Here is a 23,439-nt window from a genome sequence, read left to right as displayed (position 1 = left end):
TTCAAATTTAGTGGATAACAATTGTAAAAAATGAGTGAAAACAATCCCACGGACAATGCGACGGATTTAAGGTTATGTTAAGGTACGTCTCTTGTGAATATCAATTGATTGTTAGGTTTCTTCTTCTGAAATTACATTATGACGCATTCACATACATTATTAATACAAATACATTTTCCAGAGCGACATTATGATGCTACCACAAGCACTGGTTCAAGAGGTCCACGAGGGAAAAATGCACAATATTACCGTGATTACAGAGCACGGAAGCGAGCGGAGCAGGAAAAAGAGTCGTTGAATAGTGGTCCTTCTACGACTGCTGATTCTTCTACAATTAACGTAGCAGGTTGCGAAGTTTAACTTCTTACGCGCGGAGGGACTCCACGCACTACTTTTTTTCAATTAGTCGTGAATCGTGGCCTATGCGTTGCTCTGGTTTCTTCTCTCTTTCCGGTTATTTGATGGTGGGTTTTCAACTGTCTGTAAATGAGCCGAATCGCTCGAGTGCTTAAAAATAATTCTTAAGCAATCCTTAAAAAATTATACAGAAATCCTTGATAATTTTTAAAGACTATTAAAAATAAAAAAAATTTTTAGATTAATTATTATTTCGATACCACTTTAAATATTCTGGGAAGGTAGATCTTACGGATTTTCATGCGTGTGTACATTAAATGTTATAAAACAAAAATTATTTCTAGTATTTATTACTATAATGTAAAAAGTATTAACCAGTAAAGGTTTCTAGGGAAGAAAATTGCTGATTATGAAAAAATTTAGAATCTTCTTTTAATAAATCTGTATGATTTGGTGATTTTTGTGGTCTTCATTTATAGTCACACACATTTTAGTTAGACTTGTGTGATATTTGAATATTGCCTTAGTTTTAATTCTTCTGAAACAGTTTCTTTTCTCTCTCTCTTTTCATTTTTCAGGTAAACGAGCCTGCATAGGAGAAGGATTCGCTATGGCTCAAGTGTTTCTCTTTCTGGCTACAATCATTCAGAATTTTCAACTCAGCAATCCAAAACAACACGAAAAAGTTCCCCTTTTTGAACTGATTATGAGTGGAAAAGTGGAGATATGCGCTACACCTAGAAATGAAGCAGAAATTCATGAAAAATAAGACGGTGTGAAATGAGACTATAAAGATCTAATATAAATGCTTTTATGTTAAAAATAAAGATTTCAGAACTAGTTTAGATTATTTGACAGCAAGGAATGAAGTCACGTGGTCTAACTTTCCAGAATCTTTTAAGAACCAGATTTTGTATTTAGAAATAAGAAGGAAATTATATCATTTCTTTTTTAATTGCAATCGAAATTTAAATTTTTTTAATCGAATAAATGTAACTGTCAGAGATTTTAGAGCGCGTTGAATCATAACATTGTTAAAATATACTGCACTCACCAGTTAAGCACGTTTAAAGTGTGTCAAACGTTGGACAGCGAAAAATTTCAATAAATTACAATAAGAATTTCATGTAGTGGTATGTTTTCTTCCACATTAGCAGATGGAAGCTCGCTTTCTGTTTCCAACTACATGTGTAAGCCATGACTTGGACGGCGGGCGTTGGTTTTCTTAAACAATTGTGAAAATAATTATCATTCAGAGTTCTAAACATTCTTGAACTGAATATAAAAATCTGAAGCATTTGATCAAAAAGATCTTTTCCACGCTTTCGAAGCAATCATCGAAAGGAAGAAAACCATTTCGTACACTCCCATGTCAAATTGTTAAAAAAAAATTTAGCAAATTTTTTGTTATGTTTACAATGGAACCATTCGTCCTGCTTTCCATTACTTGATTCTCCGTGAAAATTCTACTTTAAAATAGAATAGAATTTCAAAATTCTTTTGAAAATTCTATTTTCAAAATACACTATTCTATGACAACTTACAATCCCTACGAATTTTACATTTATCAAACAAAAACTTGTTTCTCAACCCATCAAAATACAATATTTTAATGCTAAATTGTAAGGGAGAAAAAAAGTCTGTTATAAAGAATGAAATGCAGGTTGCATACGTTAGGAATTTATCGGTGAATTTTTTTTTCAATTTTTCGTCATTTGATTTTGAGAAGAGCGTGATTCATAAAGAATTATAATACTACACTATAAATCAAGAACAATGTAAGATATTATTTATGTTACCAGAAGTAAAATTGTATGGAATTATTTTAAGTTTAGTTCGGGACAGACGTTCTATGTATGTTCCCTTAGTCCAGTGGTCGGCAAAGTGCGGCTCCAGATTCGCTAGTGGATCTTTGGCTTTCGGCGTACTCCGGTGTGATACGAAGGTACCACAAGCATGCGCACCCTAGTTTTCTAAAGTAGTGGGGGTACAAATTGGCATCACAGACCAGCAGTTGCAGTGTGAACAGTTTTGTCTTATCTACCTGGTCTGCCTTTGTCCAGTCTTATTAAAAAGTTGTTGTATTTTTCAATCTAGCTGCACATCTTACAGGTATTTTTATACGATTTTATTACACCTGCTATTTATGTTTGTGGTTCCTGTACAAAATTTGTAATTGATTTTTCGATAACTTCTATTTGTTCAAATGTTGGAAGTTTTCTTCCGATGCTTTGCATTGCGTTGATATAAATAGAACCGACTTCTGAATGCAGTAAAATTACCTTGAAAGTGTTTGCGAATGTATTACGGAGGGGGAGGGGAGGGGAATGGGAAAGGAATGTGTTGGAAAAGTGATATCATCGTATTTTTTGCTTGTGTGTTTCTTTTTGAGTAAAGTCGGGGTTATTCTTCTCGCTTTAATTTCTCGTGTGTATTCATCGTGAATCCCGCTATCAGTGCTATGAATGTGATGTTGGTTTATGTGTCCAACCATGTTTCAGGATTAATCATACAACAGCTAAGTTTCAACATATTTTATATTGTATTTTTTTTCGTTAATTTAAGTTTTGTATTTTCTATTTTGCCTTTTTCTTCTCTTGTGAAAGTAAACTGTTTTTAAATTGCAACGCGTGCATCGTTTTCCCCCACCAAAACACCGCATAACAAAGCGCACTTGAGCGAAACACGGTTGCACTGGGGAGTGAATCACGTAAATTTTACTCGGCACGTAAGGGTTAATAAAATTGTATTTTTTAGAAAGAGTTTTTTTAAATTTTTATTTTCATCAATTTAATAATTCTATCCAGAAGGGGCGTTTACTATCCAGAACTAACAGACGATCAGTGGATCAAAAACTTTTTTTTCATGGTAGATGTTACGTCTCATCTAAATCAGCTTAATCGTAAACTACAAGGGAAAGGAAACTCAATTTTTTTCGATGTTAGAAGAAGTAATAACATTCGAAAACAAATTATCCATTTTTGCTCAGGATTTTGAAAGGAAAACATTGCTTCACTTTCCGCCTGCTATCAGCCTGCTGAAGCATCGCCAAGAAAATAATTCCTCTATTGATAAACACCATTTCAAAACAATAATTTTAAATATGAGGGAAGCATTTCTCATCAGGTTTCAGGAATTTAAAAGCAGCAGAGCAACTATAGCATTTGTCAAAAATCCTCTTAATGTTAAGATAATCGAGTTGAAATTTTCTCCTTTTGAAATTGACATTGGTAGCTTTGAAATACAATTGCTGGATTTAAAAAACAAGGAGATATGGTGCTCCAAATTCGAACGTCTTTGTGTTGAATTGGAAATATTGGAGAAGAAAAAATTTGATCTTAGTTCACAACACNAGCTTAATCGTGAACTACAAGGGAAAGGAAACTCAATTTTTTTCGATGTTAGAAGAAGTAATAACATTCGAAAACAAATTATCCATTTTTGCTCAGGATTTTGAAAGGAAAACATTGCTTCACTTTCCGCCTGCTATCAGCCTGCTGAAGCATCGCCAAGAAAATAATTCCTCTATTGATAAACACCATTTTAAAACAATAATTTTAAATATGAGGGAAGCATTTCTCATCAGGTTTCAGGAATTTAAAAACAGCAGAGCAACTATAGCATTTGTCAAAAATCCTCTTAATGTTAAGATAATCGAGTTGAAATTTTCTCCTTTTGAAATTGACATTGGTAGCTTTGAAATACAATTGCTGGATTTAAAAAACAAGGAGATATGGTGCTCCAAATTCGAACGTCTTTGTGTTGAATTGGAAATATTGGAGAAGAAAAAATTTGATCTTAGTTCACAACACAAAGTGGTCTGCTTTGAATGACCTGGAGAAGGAAGACATGATCATTTTCAACGCTAGGAATAGTATTCCTGACTCTTACGATCAGCTGAAAAAGCTCGCATTTGTTTTCTTTCCCTTTTCGGTTCTACATATATATGTGAACAATCTTTTTCAAGCATGAACATTATCAAGAGTAAACTAAAAAGTCGTCTTATTGATGAGAACTTGGAATCATGCCTAAAATTCAAAACAGCAACATACAAATCTGACTTACTCAAACTTTCCAAGAAGATGCAAGCACATTGTTCGCATAATTAAATATTTATTAGTATGAAATTTAGTTTTATTTAGTGTACTAAAAGTTTACTAAATAAGCAGAGTTTGCTCCCAATTTTTTTTAAATTGTTGTAATGTTCATATTTGGCTCTTTGTCTAATACGTTTCCCGACAACTGCCTTAGTCACACGAGACTCATCTTGCTGGTAATCCATTTCCACCAAATACAGCGCGTTAATGTATCTGAATCAAATCAATCGTCAGTGGNACTAAACAAGCAGAGTTTGCTCCCAATTTTTTTAAAATTGTTGTAATGTTCATATTTGACTCTTTGGCTAATACGTTTCCCGACAACTGCCTTAGTCACACGAGACTCATCTTGCTGGTAATCCATTTCCACCAAATACAGTGCGTTAATGTATCTGAATCAAATCAATCGTCAGTGGCTGATAGGATACCCTCCTCGATAGATCAACCTTTTACGTAACTCCGCAGATGTTATTGGTTGGATCAAGACGTCTGGGTAAGAGGCATGTTGTAGTCCTCGGTTTGTCCAATTTATCGGTGATAGAGATAGTCATCAAGGTGATCTTGTACGCACGCTGCCCATCAATGTGGTGGTGCACCATCCAATTGCAGAATGAAGATGACTCAGTGGATGGAGCTGTCGCCTTCCAATGAGGTGAACCGGGTTTGAATCCCAGAGATGACGGGTCAATACCAATTCGGCATCCGGCTTGCAATGACCGTAAAATATCCTCAGTGGTAGACGGATCATGGGTGAGAGTCCCCTTGCCGTCAGACTAACCATGGGATGGTATAATGGTTTTCCTCTCCATGGAACGTAAATGTGGGTTAGTTCCATTAGAAAGTCCTCCACGAAAGCAAATTTTCTTCCAATACTTGATCCAGGAATTCCCTCGTCTTCTGGATTGAGTTCAAAACTACAAGGCAACATGAGTAGTTGTAAAACCAAAAAAGTGGGTCGGCTGTTCAATGACGGTTATAAAATAATAGACCCTGTATTTTCTTTCTATTGCTATCAATTTATGTCTATTAATATTAATGCAATTAATTAATTCTGAAAATGTACAAAACATATGATGACTTTTCAGTGCAAAATGTTTTTACATTTGTTATTCGAATTATAATGTAGTCTAAAAATAAATATAACTTGTAATATGTATGTAATTTGAAATATCTACTACTTCAGTGAGAATTTCATGGACGTAATTAAAAGTGAAGGATTTCATGAGATTAAAAATTCATCGAATGAGTATTCTGTGTATCTTAATCATGAATGTGACGAGAATAGCACGTGTTTATGGTGAATCCTTTAATTAGTATAATATGAGTAGTAATTCTGGAGCGTAAAAACAACAAGGAAATTTCTTTTACGAATATACTCAAAGCAATTGTTTCTTATTTACACATTCATTGTTCAACATTGTAAAAACATTCTCGCAATAGTTCGTTAATAGGTGAAGGAGTTCAAGGCTTCACAATGTCTTGATATTGGCAATGTGAACATTGCCTTTATTTCTCAAACAAATACATTCACCAATTTGAAGCTGGGCGAACTTCAATTCGGCAGCACTTTCGAACCCCAATGCTACATTCAATACTATTGTATACAATGCAATGTAAGAAGTATTTGGCATTGTGTACAAGCGCTAGTCAATGTGTGAAATGTTTTATCAACTCATATCGGTAACTTATGTATACTAAAGTAAATCTCCTTTTACATTTGTATAGTAAACTAAAACGTATACCTTAATTTACATGTGTATTTGAAGAATAAGCTTATTTTACAAATAACTGCTTGGGGATTTTTATAAACAAAAGGGCCCAACAAAAGATAAGAATTTTAAAAACTGGAAAAATTATCATTCGATAAAAATAAAGCTTTGTTTACAATTGTAAGTTAAGACATTTTCATAAACACATTTTTTCCATTATTTCAGTTATCAGCAATGAAAGAAAATTATCAGACAAAAGAAAAATATTACATAAGTGAAAATCGTTGAAAAAGGATAATAATTCTAACTGATAATTTACTGTAAATAAGTATTTTTAACACAACTGCTCAACTTTTAATGACATTAGTTCTTATTAATTTCAGAATTGGACTATTATTTTAATAAGTTATTCAACTACTTTTTCGTTCTCCTTCATTTGAAGTTCTTTTTATACATACCTCTACAGGTATATAGAAGCATTTAAGCAGATTTCATAAAGCAACGAGTAAGTTTATAACTTTTATTTTCACATAAATGCGTTCAATTTTCTCCTCCTCAAAAAGGAACAAAAAAAAAAACAAATTTTTTTCCGAAATAAAGCGGTTAAATAATTTTCAAGAAATAGAGCCAAAAAGGTTATTTGTATTATTTTTCAATTAACTAGGCAGTATTTTTAAAAGTTTATTTCTTGAAACTTTGCAATCGATTTCTTTAATTACAGGGTGATTTTTTTTTAATGTTGTGACATTAATGCCCTGTAACATAAAAATCCACTCATCCTGAGGAATTAAAAATTTGAACTGTTTGCTCCCAAAGCATTGGGGATTTTTCTAAGCTTGGCTTAAAACAGAAACTTAAAATCGCACCAATACATGGCGCTGTCTAGTAATGGGGCGGTTTAGTAAAATCGGAAGATGAGCTTACGCCTGCCATGATCAAATATGAGGTACGCGTGCTTCAAATTTTTTTCGTCAGTGCGCAAGAGTCATGTGCAAGCTCGTCTTCCGACTTTACTTCACTTATAGCGCCATCTATGGGTGATATTTTAAGTTCCTTTTTTAACCTGCCTAAAAGATTCCCATTTGGTAGCAAACAGTTGAAACTTTAATTCTTTTAGATTAGTGGTTCTTTTGATATGGTGCATTAATGTCACAACTTTAAAAGAAATTATTCTGTATTTTGACAGGTATAATTAAGCAGATTGAAATGATGTCTCATTACTTACTTTTCTAAAAATATGGCATTAATAGATTAAAATAACTCAGTTGGAAAATCCGGATAAAGTATCCTTTTGTTCATCTCTACGGTGCAACAGATCTTCACTTTTAAATTTGAGCCACGGTCTAACAAATGTGCTTACAAACTTACTTTAACAACCAAGTCCTTTTTGTATCAGAAACGATTTTAACTCTTAAATTTAAAACTTAATGAACATATATTTTTTCCACACTATATGTGCGTTACACATCTCAAGTCATTCTTCTCACAATGAATGTAACCATAGTATCTTATGCTTACAAGATTGTTTATTATTAAAAATTTTCATATGTTCTAATGCCTGGGATAGCCTGGTTGGTAGAGCACTGGACCCATGTCCAAGAGTTCGTGGGTTCGATCCCCACCGTAAGAAGACTCCCCGTGTAGTAAATGGTGACTGGTGCACGTTAAATCTGTCGAGTAGCAAAAGTCCGCCATGTTCCCATAACAAATCAATACCTCTGGGGGTACTGATCCAGGAGTTTCCTTGTCTTCTGGATCAGTTCAAAATTACAAGGCTACGGAGTTCAACATTAGTAGGCGTAAACCCATGAAATTGGGTCGGCTATTCAACGACGGATAAAATAAAAACATGTATGTTTATTTCTGTGAGATTGTGGCAAAAACGAGACTTAAACTTAGGAGTTTCTCATCTTGTTCCGGATGCTCAACGTATCACTGAGTGGGGGGCCACTTTTATACATTTGACTTCACACGACTGCCTCCATTTCTATCGTTTTAGTATTTTCAATTTTTATGTGTACTCAAGGTACTGCTTACACTGGAGAATGCATTTCTATTATTTTAACTATTTTGCGTAAAAGTATGGAGAGCTAGCTCATGACCTTAAGAGTCAACAGGGTGACACTTGATTAAAAAACCTATCGAATTTCTATATACTACTGGATATTATGTGGACAATTATTTTACTGGAGACGTGACGTTACAGTGACACAATCGTGAATTGACCTGACCAGTCTGTTTGGCGCTTTCCTATACCATGCGCATATTCTCGCCATTTTTTTCAACTCTGATTGTCTTTTATTTTGTATTATTCATGCTGTCATTCAAGTTAATTCAATAGATTCTAAAGACGACATGCTGCTAAGAAAGGCCAGTCAAATTTTGAAGAAAAAAATCTTTTTGTCCACACAACCAGCCATATTTAACAATTATATGAATTATAAAATGCAAAACAGATGATTTCAGATTGATTCTTATCAAATTCTTTGCATTTTATAGTAAAGTTTGGGAGAAGTTACTTTGCATGGAATCATTGGATTATTAAAAAAAATCAGTATGAACAGAAGGAAACAGGCTCATCGTGCTATAAATCCAACTCAGAATATTATTTCTTTTTGTATTAGAAGAAGAAAACAGCTCTTTCGTTGGTGCTCTTGTTTGTTCTTTCTTTGATTGTGTCTTCAGAATTAAGAAACTAATAATTAACTGATTTGCTATCAGATATACTATCTTCGTCAAGTAGATTCTAATGCATATTGTCATGAAACATTATCTTGTTTTATGAAAATTCCTTGGACTCAAATCAGTTGAAAAATATTTTTCTCTCCGTTAAATACTTTAAGATAAAATTTCTACAATAAATATATGCGGGAGAAATTAGTATTAATCATAATAATTACAAATATCAATCACAATAAAAATTAGAATTATGTTAACTTTTTTTAATTATATTAGTTTATGACTTTTTGTTTTCTATACAATTGTGTAGTGACGATTCATACGGCTTTATTTATTTTTAATAACCATTACAAAGAACAAGTATTCAAACTGTAAAAATTAAATTTATTTTCTTAGTTATCAAAAAAAAATCTTTAAGTAATAAATAAACTGAAACTTTATTTGCAGATGGAGTTTTTTAAAGCAGTAATAACAGACATTTTCCAAAATTACTCGAGTAACCTGGTAATAGGAGGAACTCTTGTATTTTTATTATTGGTATCTCTCCTAATATTTAGAGATCGAGGGTTGCCGCCTGGACCCACGGGAATACCTTTCTTAGGGTACTGGCCCTTTTTAGACGATGAAAATATCCACCTTCAAGAAGTGGCTTGGAAGAAGAAATACGGTGACGTTTTCAGTTTTCGTGTCACAGGAAAGCTGTACATAAATCTAGCAAGCTTTAAAAGACTGAGGGAGGCTCACATAACCAAGTCTGACTGTTTCAAGAAAAGAACATCAGAATATAATATCCTGGTCAGAATTTTCGGAGACGGTATGTAATAAAATTAGTGTGAATTAAAAAAAAACAGGGTTTCTCAGTTAAACGTTTCAGAACTTCTAAATTTCGAGACACTCGCTTAACAAAGTGAAGATTCCCCGGAAAAACACTCGGATTTATTTATTTTTTTTGCTCAACGTCCTTTACTGCTGTAAGAAAACATGTCTGACCCTGCATTGATATGTGATTTCAAGTTGTCCGGATACACCCTCTTAGAAGTTTCAAAACTTTTGACTGAGAAACCTTACATGATTTTATAATCGTCGTTGAACAGCTGACCCAAATTTAGCGACTTCTAATGTTCAACTCCGTATCATTGTCATTTTGATACAATCCCAATCCAGAAGAATTCTGGATCAAGTATTCGGAGAAATTTGCCTTCGTTGAGGAATTTTTGATGGAACTAACTCGCATTTGCGTAACATGAAGAGGGAAACCACGGAGACCAACCATGGTTAGCCTGACGGCAAAGAGACTTCAACCCCTAATCCATGTAAACCTGAGGATGACACTGCGTTCGGTGCGAACCGGTGTCAAATTCGTATCCCCCAGCCATCGCTGGGATTCGAATCCAAGCCATCTCGTTGGTAGACAAACGCTCTGTCTCCTGAACCACCACAGCTCACCTTGCCTGACTGGCAGAATGTTGTGATGACTTTCAAGTGAAAAATAAACAATATGAAAATAACATTATGATTAATGCAGTCTTTTATTTCATCATAGCAGCATTTTAGATTAATAACCACTGTGGTATTCTATATGCGCTTTCATTTGCAATTTTGTAATTGTTTATTGTTCTTTTATTTCTAAGTAATTAAGTGCCTCAAAAATACGTTCCTTTGAAATAGCATCAATATTTCACGAGTCTGCATTCGCATGAGACCGAAGTGATTCTTTATCTATTTTTCGCAATGGTTAGTTTATATATACTTTATTTTATATGCGTAATTTCTATTAAAGCTCAGTTGCATCCTCATTGCATCCATTGACGGACCCTCGAAGATGCGTAAGATTCTAAACTAACGTTAAAAGTAGCTGCCAGGAATCGCTACAAACTATTGTTCTTTTTTTTTTTTGTATCGCACTACTCACTACGCTACTTTAAAAAAAAAAAAAAAGAATAGCGCACTACACTACAAACTGCAAAAAAGTAGCAACTATAGTAGTTTCACTACTTGAAGTACGCTACTCGTCTGTAGAATACATTTTAGAGCTGTTCCTGTGAACGAGGGAATTAAATACCATTACTATTTACATCCCATACCTATGTTCGATCAGGATTTTTTAAAAATTTGAAAAGGATATTGTTTAGCGTGCACCCTATGATCAATAACTATGTAAATAGTTATTGAACATTGAACTAACATAGATATTTGTTCTAATTCAAACAGGTATTACTTTTTCTGAGGGTGAGAAGTGGCGGACAGTTCGCAAGTACTTCACTTCAGAATTCAGAGAGAGGGGATTGACCGTTTTCAATGAAAACACAGCAGGAGTAATGGATGAAGCGGTCAGCTGTTTCATAAAGGAACTGAGAGAAGGATCGAACAAACCAGTCGATGTGATGCGACTGCTCACTCACAAATGCAATCACATCATCCGTCAGACTTTATTCGGTCTCAACACCACAGTCTCGGAAACAGATATCAACAAAATCCTGGAAGACTACAAAATAGTGACCTCGCTGTTTCATACATCCAGCATGCTGCTGCACGGAAAACTCGCTAAGTATGGATAAAAGAGACTCCATCACCTAGATGTTTTTTTTTTAATGTTAGGGACGTATAAAGTTAGTATAACGGTTGAAAACCAAGTTAAGAGATCATTCCACGTTCCCATTGCAGAGCTTTTCTCAGGTATTACATCATCCAGTTTCAATTTTTAAAAAAAATACAGATGGTGGAAAAAGCAATTTCAAGCAATTAAAGGAGGGCTCTGTGTTTTCAATTAACAATTTCAATTGCTGTAGAAAAGAGTAAAAAAATATGTTACAATCAATGGACAATATCGAGAGTGATTAAATTTGATCGTGAAACAGGTGGGGTAGTAATCTTTAACAAATAGAATAGGCTTCTCAAGATTATGTAATTTTCCCTCTCCGTTACCGTGACATCCGCAAATCTCGTCCCCCCCCCCCATGCCAATACGTCTTAGTAAGAATCGGATTCAGAAATAAGATATCGATAATCTAACTGCAGCTTGAAAGGTTACAGCTGAAACATGCAGTGTGAATAAAAAGGATGACTTTGCTACTTATCACGTCGTTGCTAAGGGGATGAAGGTGAAAAATTTGAATATGAATTTTAATCATAAGGAGTATTGGAGAACTGATGAAAGAGGGTTAAGACAACATCTAGAATCGCAACCGCCTGCGACATTAAAATACTGTCTTACATTATGACTAGAACAATGCATGGGTAATCAAAACACATACTTATGAAAAATAATACTTCATCCTTTTTATGCTTGCGATGTAGTTTATTTATGTTTGCCCACAACTATGTCAAGTGAAAATAAAATTATTGGATAACTTAGTCACACAATAAAACCAAAAGGAAACTATATATAGTTGTATTATATTGCTTGGTTGTAAAGTGTGCAAACACAGACCACCCTGAATAGCTTTTGATCTAATGATCCGACCTTCACGTTTTATGACTCAATCTTAAGGGTTCGCGGGGGTGGGGGGGACCTCAAATATGCTAATTAACTACCCTAGACGATATTTTAAGTTAAGAAATTATACGTACTTTCTCTGAATAAACATACCTTTTTATTCAACGAATTCGGATTTCTAACCCCCAAGATGTCACTCTGAGTAAATATTTATTATCCGTCATCATTTTGCTTAATAACAGTCAAAAAAAAATTTTAATCGTAAAATTAGCAATTTTTTTACTTTATTTTGAAGATTGTCATTTTAAATGGCAAAATACAAAATTTGAGCGAAATGGATTGAATAGCTCCTAAGAAATCGAATTTTAAAGATGTAATATTCTTTAAATTTGATTTTCCAGGGACAGTCTGACCGATTTCGCTCAAATGTTATATTTTGCAATTTAAAATTTCCTTCTTTACAATGATGTAAAAAATTGTATACCTTTACGATACAAAAAATTTTCAACTCTCATTGAATAAAATAATAAAAAATGATAAATATTTTCTAAAAGCATCTTGCATTTTATCTTCGGATAAATGAGCTTTATAATTCTGTGCAAAAATTTTTCAATTCGCTTAAAAAGTTCTTAAGATATGGCGAAATGCGTAAAAAGTAAAATTGACATTAAGGGGTCTAAACTTTGGACCGCTCTTCTAACCAAACTATTAGGATTCTATTTCTCAGATTGCGGCTACCCCCTATATTTTGGGGGTCAGAAATCCAAATCCGTCAAGAAAAAAGGTATGTTTATTCAGAGAAATTACGTTTTTGTATCTGATTTCGTAACCTAAAATACTCTCTGCGCTATGTATTTAGCATATTTGATTTCAACCTTTCGAACTATAGAGATAGAGTACTAGAACGAGAAGATGCGATCATTAGATCAAAAGCTATTTAGGGTGATCCGTTTTTTATTTTGCGCATTGTACTCGTAACGCTCATGAGTTTTATGTTTTATTTGCGATCTCGCCTTTCTTACTCTCTTATTTATTTTCATGGTTTCACTTTACTTTTTTCATTATTGTATTTATTTACTTCGTTTCAAACGTGTTCTTTTATTCTTAGGAGTTATTTTGCTTGTTTCTTTATTTGTTGTGTTATCCATCATTAATTTTTTTTTCTTTACACTTTACTATTCTAATGTGTTGGTTTATTCATTTATTTTAATTATTTTTTCATTCAATTATTAAATTTATCATTTAATTGTTCATTATTCATTTAATCACTCAGTTTTCATGTTCATATTAATATTAAGGAAAGATTTGTGTTGTATTGAAAATATTCATGGAATAATTAAGTAATATGATATTCAAAAATTTTATTTTCAATTATTTATGTATTACCAAAATCCCTGATAAATCTAATATTTTTAAAGAAATAAAAACTATATACCATAAATATTCATGGTGCTTAATGTACTAACATTTTACAACTAAAGTAATAAGATTTTTTCGATACATTTTTAATGCTTTCTTTTTTGTTATCTTCATGGCTGATATTTTATTCAATAGTTTGCATTTTTCAAATTAATTGTTTTGTCTTTCATAAAGCCTATGAATTTGTTCAAGCTGTAATAAATTTGATGCATACAAACACAATATTCATTTCCGCCACTAAAATTCTCTATACATTTATGAATGAGCCGATCAGCATAAGTCTTAAACTGGATTTGACCTGTTTCAACTAAACGCGTTTTTTAAAAAAAACAAAAACAAAAACAAAAAAAAAAAAAATTCAGCTAGCTTCCACCGTTACTTGAAAGTATTACTGAAATAATTATCACTGTTTTTTAAAATCAAAATACCAAAAGAAAATACTAATATAACCCCAACTAAATTCACATTGATGCTATGGAGGAAGTAAAAAATAGGAAAGTAAAAACGATACTAAATACTTTTCTTTTTGAACAGAGAGAAAATATATGAAAATTTTCCAAAAAATTATCTATGCTTTCTTTAGGGTTTAAGTTACACGTCTAAATAGAAGCTGTTTTTTTTGCCCTAGATATTTAATCGCTCCTCTTCACCCCCGCTACAAAAAAGTTCTGGAAGTGCATGCAAACGTGACAGAAAGATTGCAAAAAATGATCGACGATCACAAGCGGACATTTCATAGTGAGAATGTACGAGACATTATCGACGCCTACAATCTGGAAAGAATCACCAGAAAATCAAATGGTGACCCTACCTACGAATACTTTTCAGGTAAATATGATTCAATATTGAGTAGGATAATCAAGTATCATCTGACATAATCACCAAACTAACAAAATGCTGCCCTACATCAAAATATTCGATTGTATTCTGTTTAAAATTCGGCTGTTTGAAAATGTCGTCAACTTTTCGCTAAAGTCTCCAGTATTTTTTAATCTGCCTGATATATTTAAACTTATTAAAATCGCTTATTTCAATAGAACTGCAATAATTTAGCATAACTGAAAAATGTTATTCTTTCTAATTTGCCTAAAGGTATGTGAGCTCACTGCATTGAGCCTAAAAAATTTCAAGCTGATTCAAGAAAATTCGAGATATTTTTCCAATTAGGCAAGTGCATTTCCAAAGAACTGCCCCTGTTTGCAAAGAATTGGATTTTCAATCAACCTAAGACTAATATAATCTATATTTCTGGAATTGAATTAAAAGTATCATCTATTTCAAAAACTAAGCATTAGGCATTATTATCTTTTTTTTCTCCCCAGATGAAACGTTAGTGAGCAACCTCCTTATGTTTGTTGGTGACGGAGTGCTCAATGTTGCCACATTCTTAACAGTCATTCTCATGGCTCTGTTGGACCATCCCGAAGAGCAGGAAACAATCTACTGGGAGTTAGTGGAAGTGTGCGGAGAAGACAGAAATCCAATACTTGCAGACAAAAGCAAACTCAGATACTTCAACGCTTTCCTTCTGGAAGCCCAGCGAACGGCTAATTTATTTCCCCCTTTTCCAAGTTTAGAATGTACAAGTAAGTAAATATGCCTCCGATTAAATTCTTCTAATGTTCTATTTAAAACGGTTCATCATTAGATTATAATCTTATTCTCTAAACCTTAACAACACTCTTCTTAAAATAGCATCAGTTCTAACCAATCTTTGCTATTTCTGCAATAGTTTCTGTCTGAAATCTAACTGATTTTAACAAAAATAAATTTTATTTTGACGATTTCTTCAGAACTTGTAAATTTTTTTTCTGTACGACTTCTTAAAAATCGGACTTTGCGCATAGCACTCTTACGTGAGAGCGTCCACTGCCTTTCTCTATTACCTGAACGAACATATTTAGTTTTGCCACTGTAAGTTTTCTATCAGGAATGTACTGATATATGCTAAAAATTTGTTACCCTTGTTGCAGAAGAGACCACAATTGGAGGATACAGGATACCCAAGGGAGCCATCACCCTGACTAATGTTTACGCTATTCACAACGACTCCCAAGTTTACGAAAATCCTGAAAAATTTAATCCCTCAAGATTCCTCGCAACGGATGCCAAACCAAAAGAAGAACTACCCATAATATTTGGTGTAGGTGAGTACCATTCAACTACTAATTGCACTCGTAAACTTGTATTAAAACAGTATGACTGCTAATTTAGAATTGCCATGCCACTAAAGGCAGTGCACTGGTCATTTCATTTAATTCGTAAGTTTCTGAGTACTAAGCACACTTCCAAAATATAAATGCAATTGAGCAAGTCATGACGGAAATCGGTACTTGAACGCGTGACATTCGATTGCCTACGGCGATTCTGATGATCTGTATTTTCAAATTACCTTCATACTTTAAAATAGTGTCTTACTTTAACCTCATTTGTTTGAGGATATTTTATTATTCTTTTGCTATAAAAATTTGTCTTTATTATATAATACATAAGTAGAGCAAATGATATTTCTTTTACGTTGTGGGTGCCTTAGTGTAGTTGTTACTGCCCTTCTTTAAAAATAGTCTGGTATTTGTATACTATTCCTTATTATACTATTTGTATACTATTACAGTTTCTTTATAAAAAAAAGTTTTGCAAAACTCGCAGTTTCTTTAAAAAAATATTTTTTTGGATTTATAATAAACCTAGATTCCTAATAAGTTAGTTTTTCTACTCATAACGATTCCTTTTTTTCATTTTTAGGTAAAAGAGTCTGCTTAGGAGAGAGTTTTGTGTTGATGCAAGCCTTCGTATTTTTAGCAGCTATTGTTAAGAATTTCAAACTATCATACTCCATACCAAAGAACTATTTGGAAGTGACCACGACTAGGACTCTCGATGTGTGGGTCACTCCTAGAAAATGATCAAAAGCAAACTCATGAAATCGAATCTTACTAATGCGTGTTTGTAAAGATAAAGCATTAAACTTTCAGTCACCTACTTTGCTGGGAAATTATTACAGTATCAAATAAATAAAATAAAAAATGCAGCTTTAATAGACAATTCAAAAGAATTTTGAAAAATATCAAAGTATTTTATTCTTTCTTTTCTTTTCATAGTAAATCCTTTCAGGGTTATGTATTCACTCATCAATCCAGTCAAGTGTCGACTCTCATATCCATCACAAAGTGGGTAGATGAGTCATTTGATCAGCCTACGCAAGGACTGAGGGTGCGCGGTATCGGTCTTCGTTAAACTGTTCTACCGTAAAGTGTTCGACTTCACGTGCAGGTCGTCGGCTACCAAAGAAGGGGAGCCAGCCTTTTATTTGTAGTTCATTTACGTCGCACTAGTGCTGCACAATGGGCAATCTTAAAATAGAAGGTGAGAAAAATTTATGCACTGTAAAGTATGTTCACCACTTGCGATGCATTAGTTCTACAACTTCTTATATCGGGTCTCATTTTTTTATGCTTTTGATTAATCATAATATAGATAAATATATAACTGCAGTTTCCTAGAAAGAGTTTTACCACATGCATCTTAAGAAATTGAAAGTATGTTACAATTTGTCACATAATTTTATATTTCAAACTCGCAAGTTTAACGAAACAAATATTAAGTTCATAAATGATGCATTTTGTTAATGATGTGTTCCAGTTGATCAATAATATAAGCACACAACAACATGTGCAGTTAAGAAAACTTAGCATTCTACTCATTTTAATATTTTTTTTGCAATATTTTTACGTATTAAAAGATTTTAACGCCGCTATAACATCAATTCAATGAAGCTTTTTCACGTAATAAATAGCGTAATGTATCTTGACTGAAAGTTCTTTTTTCTTCGGGCAATTTAGGATAACACTCAATAATAATTCTGACATTTATTTCAGTGGTCAACAAATAAGATGGTCAAGTTGCAAAAGTTTCGCTCCTTTAATTATATAGGATTCATTTAGTTCTTGATAGCTGAAAAATACTAACTTGTAAACCTGCAAGGGTGGTGAACTTTACAGGTTTCACTTTATTAACTGTATGAAACGCAACACTTATAATCTATTGCTGCCCACGAATTTCATTCAAAGGCAACACATGTTTAATTTTTAGATTAAATATAGTTTTAAATGTGTGCTTTGAATATATGTCAGTGCTTGGTAGCAACGTTTTTTTTAAATTAGTTTTTAGCTAAAAAGCAAAATGATAACAAAGGAAAAAAATATTTTTTATCTTTGTGCCAATCAAAAAAAAATTTTTAAACTAAAGATACAGATTAGATTGAATTTAAGATTAGAGTTTTGCAAAACTTTAGATAAGAAATAAGTATTACTTTAACACAATGGAAAAAATAGGCATTATGACATGAAAAATGGGGGCAATGCGTGCGTGTTTTTTTAAATATTATTTCATTGGATAGCAATCAACAATGGTACTCGCTCACCTTTTAAATAACTCACAGACTAATTACTAGATAACTTATATTCATATTTTGGCCACATGCCTCATAATGTGTTTTTTTTTATTTAGCTATTAAAATTTAATTTTTTTTTAAATTTATACCATTTAAATGTGAAAACTTATATGAATAAAGTGATTTCGAATAAAATGACTTCGACTAAATATTTAGTACAGGAAGTAGTATTTAAAGTCAGTGCTTCTCAACACTATACTCTCGAAAGACCTGTAAAATATTTCATCATTGTTATCCATCATAGTTATTCAGACTATTGGCGAAACAATTTTTTGACCAGTTTGTTCTTGATCATTCATAAACTCGCAACAACGAAAAATAGTTCGAATCTGAGTCTATTTAAATATAAATAAAATTTTTGTTAATTTTAATGCAAATATTAATTTTTCTATTTTAATCAATAATTAGCGGAACCAAATTATGAAACTACTAGGTAGCAAAATAAGACAAGTAAAGAAGGATTTTTCCACTCCACCCTAAATTTGGGTATTCGGTCGTCACGATAGAACCCAGCCCAGTTCGAGGGCCAAGCAATACGAGGGCAAGGCTCCGAGTCACTCAAGATTAATAGCACCATTCGACAGCAAGGAGATGGACCGCAGCAAAGGCAACGAGTCCAAAACCTGCCGAGCTGCGGTGTCGCCATTAGGCTTACAAATCGATGTTGTTAGGTTAGCTCCAATAATCGGTCCTCCTCAGGATGGCTCGCTTCTGTGACGTTTCTACTGAGTTCGGTCCTCATGGATGTTCCTCTCTTTAACGCACTTAAGGTTTTGCCCTTTGCAGGTGACCGGCCTCATCACATTTAGAGAAAGTTTCCTTGTTCTTTGACCCTGTGCCCGAGTCTGAGCGGTCTTAAGTACTCTTTTACTTTGTGGCTCTTTCAAAAATAAGACAAGTAAGCACGAAATAAATAAAAAAGGATATAACAATAAGAAATAACGGAAGCGATTGAATTGAATGTGTTTGGTGTTGTTCGTAATTTAAAATATCGTCTGCACTAGTTAATTAGCATATCAGTCACCTCCTCGAACCATTAAAAATGAATCTTAAAACATGAAGTTCCGATCATAACTACAGAAGTAATTCAAAATGGTCCGTTATTTTTATTTATATACTTATTTATTTACTAATTTTTCTGCGCACATTTTTTTTTCTGAAGAATAATTTTGATCAAAAGTTAAAGCAAAAGCATTTGTGTGCTTCAAAGTTTACTTTTTCGAAACAATGTTTTCAGCATTTCGAATATCGCATAAAATATATAATAGTTGTTCTTTTTTATAAATTTGTACCAAGAATTTAATTTCTCTCTAAAGCATCTATCTTATTGTATTAGTTAAAAATATATTATTTTAAGTCTCAGATTTAGTTCTTTTATAAGTCTGATTGGAAAGAAAGCTTAGTTTGCTGTTCCGTATTACAAAAATAAAGTCTATCTTATACAGATCTACCCGTAAATAGTATTTGCGGATCTCTCGCTGAGAAACAATGGTTTAAGTAGAGCGACATTTTTTACTTAAGCAACTCCAGAGTGTCTGATTACACTTGTTTTCTACTGCACTTTATATCTTTAGAATCTCTTTTCTGAATCTTCTGGTGAGAAGTTCGTTTAGTTTTGTGGGTTGAAAAATTTTTTTAACATGAATTACCAAGATTGTAGAGAAATCAGTCATAAAAAATTTGGTCTCTACTGTGCATAGTTTATCCATAACAGGCAGAGAAGACATCAGGTTTCATTTTTATTTTATTTATTTGTGCGAGTTAAGATTCTTAACCTAGTCGCAAATATAAACAACACTGAGAAATGGATTGGAAGTTGGAAATGATCTGCGTTTTACATTTGCAAGCATCATGTGTACCCAAGAATTATCGTTAAACGAGGGTAAAAACCACGCAAACCAAAAAAGATAAAAATTCTATTCGTTTGTTAATAATACACACATTTTTCGCAGAACCAAATACTTCCAAGACTATGTGGTTTATGGGCATAAGACTATGCGTATAATATTGTGCATAATAAGACTATGCGCATATTAAGAAATGTTCCAATATGAACGAGAGTTAGAAGAAATTTTAATTTTTAAAACACTTATTAGAAAGCACGTCCTGACATCACAGATTATTCTTGATGGACTACGATTAATTTTAAAACCTGTGAGATTGCTAAAATACATTTATCAGTATGGGTGAAAATTTATAAGACTCCTTCATTCTATGTGCATTAAAAGCATAGTATTTTATATTAATAAAAGGAAGAGTTTGTTTGTCTCTAATAATTGCAGAACCTTCGAATTTTTTTGTATTTCCTCAAGAGCCCGTTGTGGGTATGGGGGTTTCACAATTTCATGTCTTGCTGCATGATTGTGGTCAGCGTTGTGGTTAGACAGTTTTTACTTCCTAGACAAGTTAGTACACATCGGACTGGGTAGGCATCAAGTCCCCACTGGACATTGAAATCTAGTTATTCACAGTGACAGTCCACTGAGTCATCGGGGCTCACCGTTTGTTCTATGACATCTATATGTCTATATTTGTTCTATACGTCTTTACGCATGTGCACACCTGGGCAGTGGCCGGCCGTCCCTGGCACTCAAGGGGTCCTTGAAAATCTTACCTTTTGCAGATTGTGTTTAGAGAATAAACGGCATTGCCTTATATATTTTTTAAAATATAAATACACTCTGTTTTATAAAGTGTGCATTTTTTTCTACAAATAATGATTGATTATCATGCAAGCACCAATAATTTGAATAGTTTATCCACAAGAAAACTTAAAAAGGGAACCGAAATCTATTTTTCAATGTTCCAATGAAAATTTTAGATACTAGGGCATTGAAAGACGTTTCAATAACTGTTTAGTTTGACAAAATAATTCATATCTTTTGAATTTATTTTAATTTGTTATACCTTTATGCTTATTAAATTTAATTTAATTATTTCAATTAATTTCCATGATTACGAAAATTATTTTATTATTTGAGGATTACAACTGGTTGGCAAATCATATTTTTTAAAACTTATATATAACTTAAAAATGTTTTTTTTTTTTTTTTGAGTTTTTGGGATGATCAAATCGTGTTTAAACTTGTTAAAATGATTGCATCATATCTTAAAAATGATTTATTTTACGTATGTGAAGTTTTTTAGTTCGTTTTTAAACATTATGATATGTTATAGGGGTCTAAAATATTTTTGTGGCAGGGGGCCCTGCATGCTTTTGCGACGGTTCCATGGTCTTGAAATATGACCATGGGAGGAGCAAATTTTTAATTTTTTCCCCACCTGCAATCACGCTTTTTTTTCTTTTTTTTCTGATACTATATATAGTAAAATTTTAAACCAGGAATCTAAATTCTTATCAAATGTCCTATATAAACACAATTTTACATAATTTATAAAAGTAATAAATATATAACATGTTAAATATTTTTTTTGTTTGGTCATTTTAAACTCAACAAATGCAATTACAGGATCAAATTAAGATGCAGTTTTCATTCTAGATAATATTTGTTTGGCAAAATTACCCCGATTGTCTAAGTAACTGTGCCCACCAGGTTTTCGAATCGTTTCTAAGAGAGAAATCATTGAGCATACATTTATTTAAATACTAGCTGTACCCTGCACGCGTTGCAACGCTTTCAGTTTGAATTTTAATTTTGTATTTAAGTGTGTCAATGAGATTTGCCATTATGATTTGAAATGAGAATTTTATTGAATGGTAAAAAAACCAGTGATAGTCTCAGCAGTTAATTCTCTAGGATATCGTCAGGGCATTTTCAAACAGACATGTATGGTGATGCACACGGACCATGAAACATATTTTGGATGATGATCTAAAAAAGTCGGATTAATGGCGATATCAGGTATTTCTGCTGATATAAGCTGACCAATTTGGCATGGAGTGATTTTGAATGGCAATCCTCTTTTTTGCCATTCAATAGAGTACATCAAACACCGTATCGATCCAAAAACATGACGCTGCACAATAAAACCAAGTATGGAGCTTATAATTTGTTTTAACTCACGTGCGGTAATACATCAGTAAGATACGATGATGTTTGCCTAGGTTACAAAAGCTCTTTAATTTCAGCTCAAGCAGGATTGCATGTGAATGTAATAAATAACTCTGACGGGCCATATGCGCACCAATACTTGGAGCACCGAATGAAGTTATTTGGAAACACGAATATACCGACATATATTCGCCAAAAAAAGTTTCAATTGATTTGCTTGACTAGATAACAGCGTTGATAATGGCTCGGTTGGTGACGTTAAATCTGGTAGTTTCACTTTTCCACCAGAACAACAAATTCCAGCTGTTTCATTCCTAAATTTGAGAGCACTACAAAACATTCATAATTGATTCATTTTTCCGATGATGATGCTTGGGTGAAGACTATAGTTGGCTGTCGGATCATAGTGAAATGCACTGAGATTCAAATCAGAGTATTGGCAGCGTCTGAATAGCGAAGCTCGTTCTTGACTGATTTTCATTCCTGCTTCCCGTTGCCCTGATGTTTCCGACGAACGGGTTTGAGTAGTGCGTTCTCAATCGGGCTTCATTCTTGCTTCCCGTTGCTCTGTTGTTTCCAACAAACTGTCTTGAGTAATGCGCAGTTGATTCGTTAACAGTCTTCTTTCCCGCTGCTCTGATGTTTCCAACGAACGGGCTTGAGTAGTGCGTAGTTGATTCGTTAACCATCTTCTTTTCCGTTGCTCTGATGTTTCCAACGAACGGACTTGAGTAGTGCGTAGTTGATTTGTTAACAGTCTTCTTTCCTGTTCAGACGTTTCTAAGGAACGGGCAAAAGCATTGTGTTCTCGATTAGATTCAAGTCTTTTTTCCCGTTGCTCCGATGTTTCTGAAACACGGGTAGTTCTGAAGAGTAATGAATGATTTGAACTTATAAACACATTAAATAATTACTATTTACATTTATTTACACTTTATCCACGACTGGTTTAGTCTAAATGCGGCATCAAATATTTAAAATGCAAATACACAAAGATCAAATAATAGAACAACATTAAAATGCAATTCTGAAAAGTAAGAATTAAAGTTGTAGTTAAAACAAACTTAAAGTTAATAAATAATTATAAAAACAATTTATGCAGAATATGATGAGTGATGTCACGTCGCTTCATTACTCCCCTTCCAGTGAGAACCTCATTCGAACGAATCGAGAAATTTAGATGGAACTTTGATAGGTCTCCCATCACGTGATGTCTTGTTAAAAAAGGCGGTTCGTCAGCGGCTTCTTAGGCGGTTCGTCAGAAAATGTAACCCTT

General features: G+C 33.2%; 2 protein-coding genes across 6 annotated transcripts in view; both read left to right on the top strand.

Annotated features, from left to right (window-relative positions):
- LOC107443513 (cytochrome P450 2H1) overlaps nt 1-1,197 on the top strand; it is a gene marked incomplete in the record, with an annotated part of 19,622 nt that extends 18,425 nt beyond the window's left edge. The window contains 1 exon segment of the mRNA XM_043050088.2: nt 936-1,197. Coding sequence (XP_042906022.2) covers nt 936-1,126 — 191 coding nt within the window.
- Nucleotides 1,198-2,196: 999 nt separating this feature from the next.
- On the top strand, nt 2,197-16,742 carry LOC107443521 (cytochrome P450 2B6). 5 transcript variants are annotated; one of them, XM_016057453.4, is made up of 8 exons: nt 2,197-2,469; nt 6,547-6,668; nt 9,290-9,656; nt 11,054-11,390; nt 14,326-14,525; nt 15,020-15,283; nt 15,671-15,844; nt 16,443-16,742. In XM_016057453.4, exons 3-8 carry the CDS (start codon nt 9,290-9,292, stop codon nt 16,601-16,603), a joined length of 1,503 nt encoding a protein of 500 aa, XP_015912939.2. In that variant the 5' UTR covers nt 2,197-2,469; nt 6,547-6,668; the 3' UTR covers nt 16,604-16,742. The 5 variants fall into 5 exon arrangements, with proteins under 5 accessions (XP_015912939.2, XP_071035241.1, XP_071035239.1 ...); XM_071179138.1 differs by lacking the exon at nt 2,197-2,469 and adding an exon at nt 2,719-2,874; XM_016057436.4 differs by lacking the exon at nt 2,197-2,469 and adding an exon at nt 2,752-3,085.
- The last annotated feature ends 6,697 nt before the right edge of the window (nt 16,743-23,439 follow it).

The sequence above is a fragment of the Parasteatoda tepidariorum genome, chromosome 3, assembly GCF_043381705.1.
Source record: "Parasteatoda tepidariorum isolate YZ-2023 chromosome 3, CAS_Ptep_4.0, whole genome shotgun sequence".
NCBI lineage: Eukaryota > Metazoa > Arthropoda > Arachnida > Araneae > Theridiidae > Parasteatoda > Parasteatoda tepidariorum.
The sequence above is the reverse complement of the archived record's forward strand: the minus strand, read 5'-3'. Positions and strand labels throughout refer to the sequence as shown.

Excerpts from the sequence above, each read along its gene's own strand:
- LOC107443521 (XM_016057453.4), top strand. The coding sequence starts at position 9,290 with ATGGAGTTTTTTAAAGCAGTAATAACAGACATTTTCCAAAATTACTCG. Across the intron at positions 9,657-11,053 it reads GGTCAGAATTTTCGGAGACG|GTATTACTTTTTCTGAGGGT; the intron begins GTATGTAATAAA and ends TAATTCAAACAG. Across the intron at positions 15,284-15,670 it reads TCCAAGTTTAGAATGTACAA|AAGAGACCACAATTGGAGGA; the intron begins GTAAGTAAATAT and ends CCCTTGTTGCAG.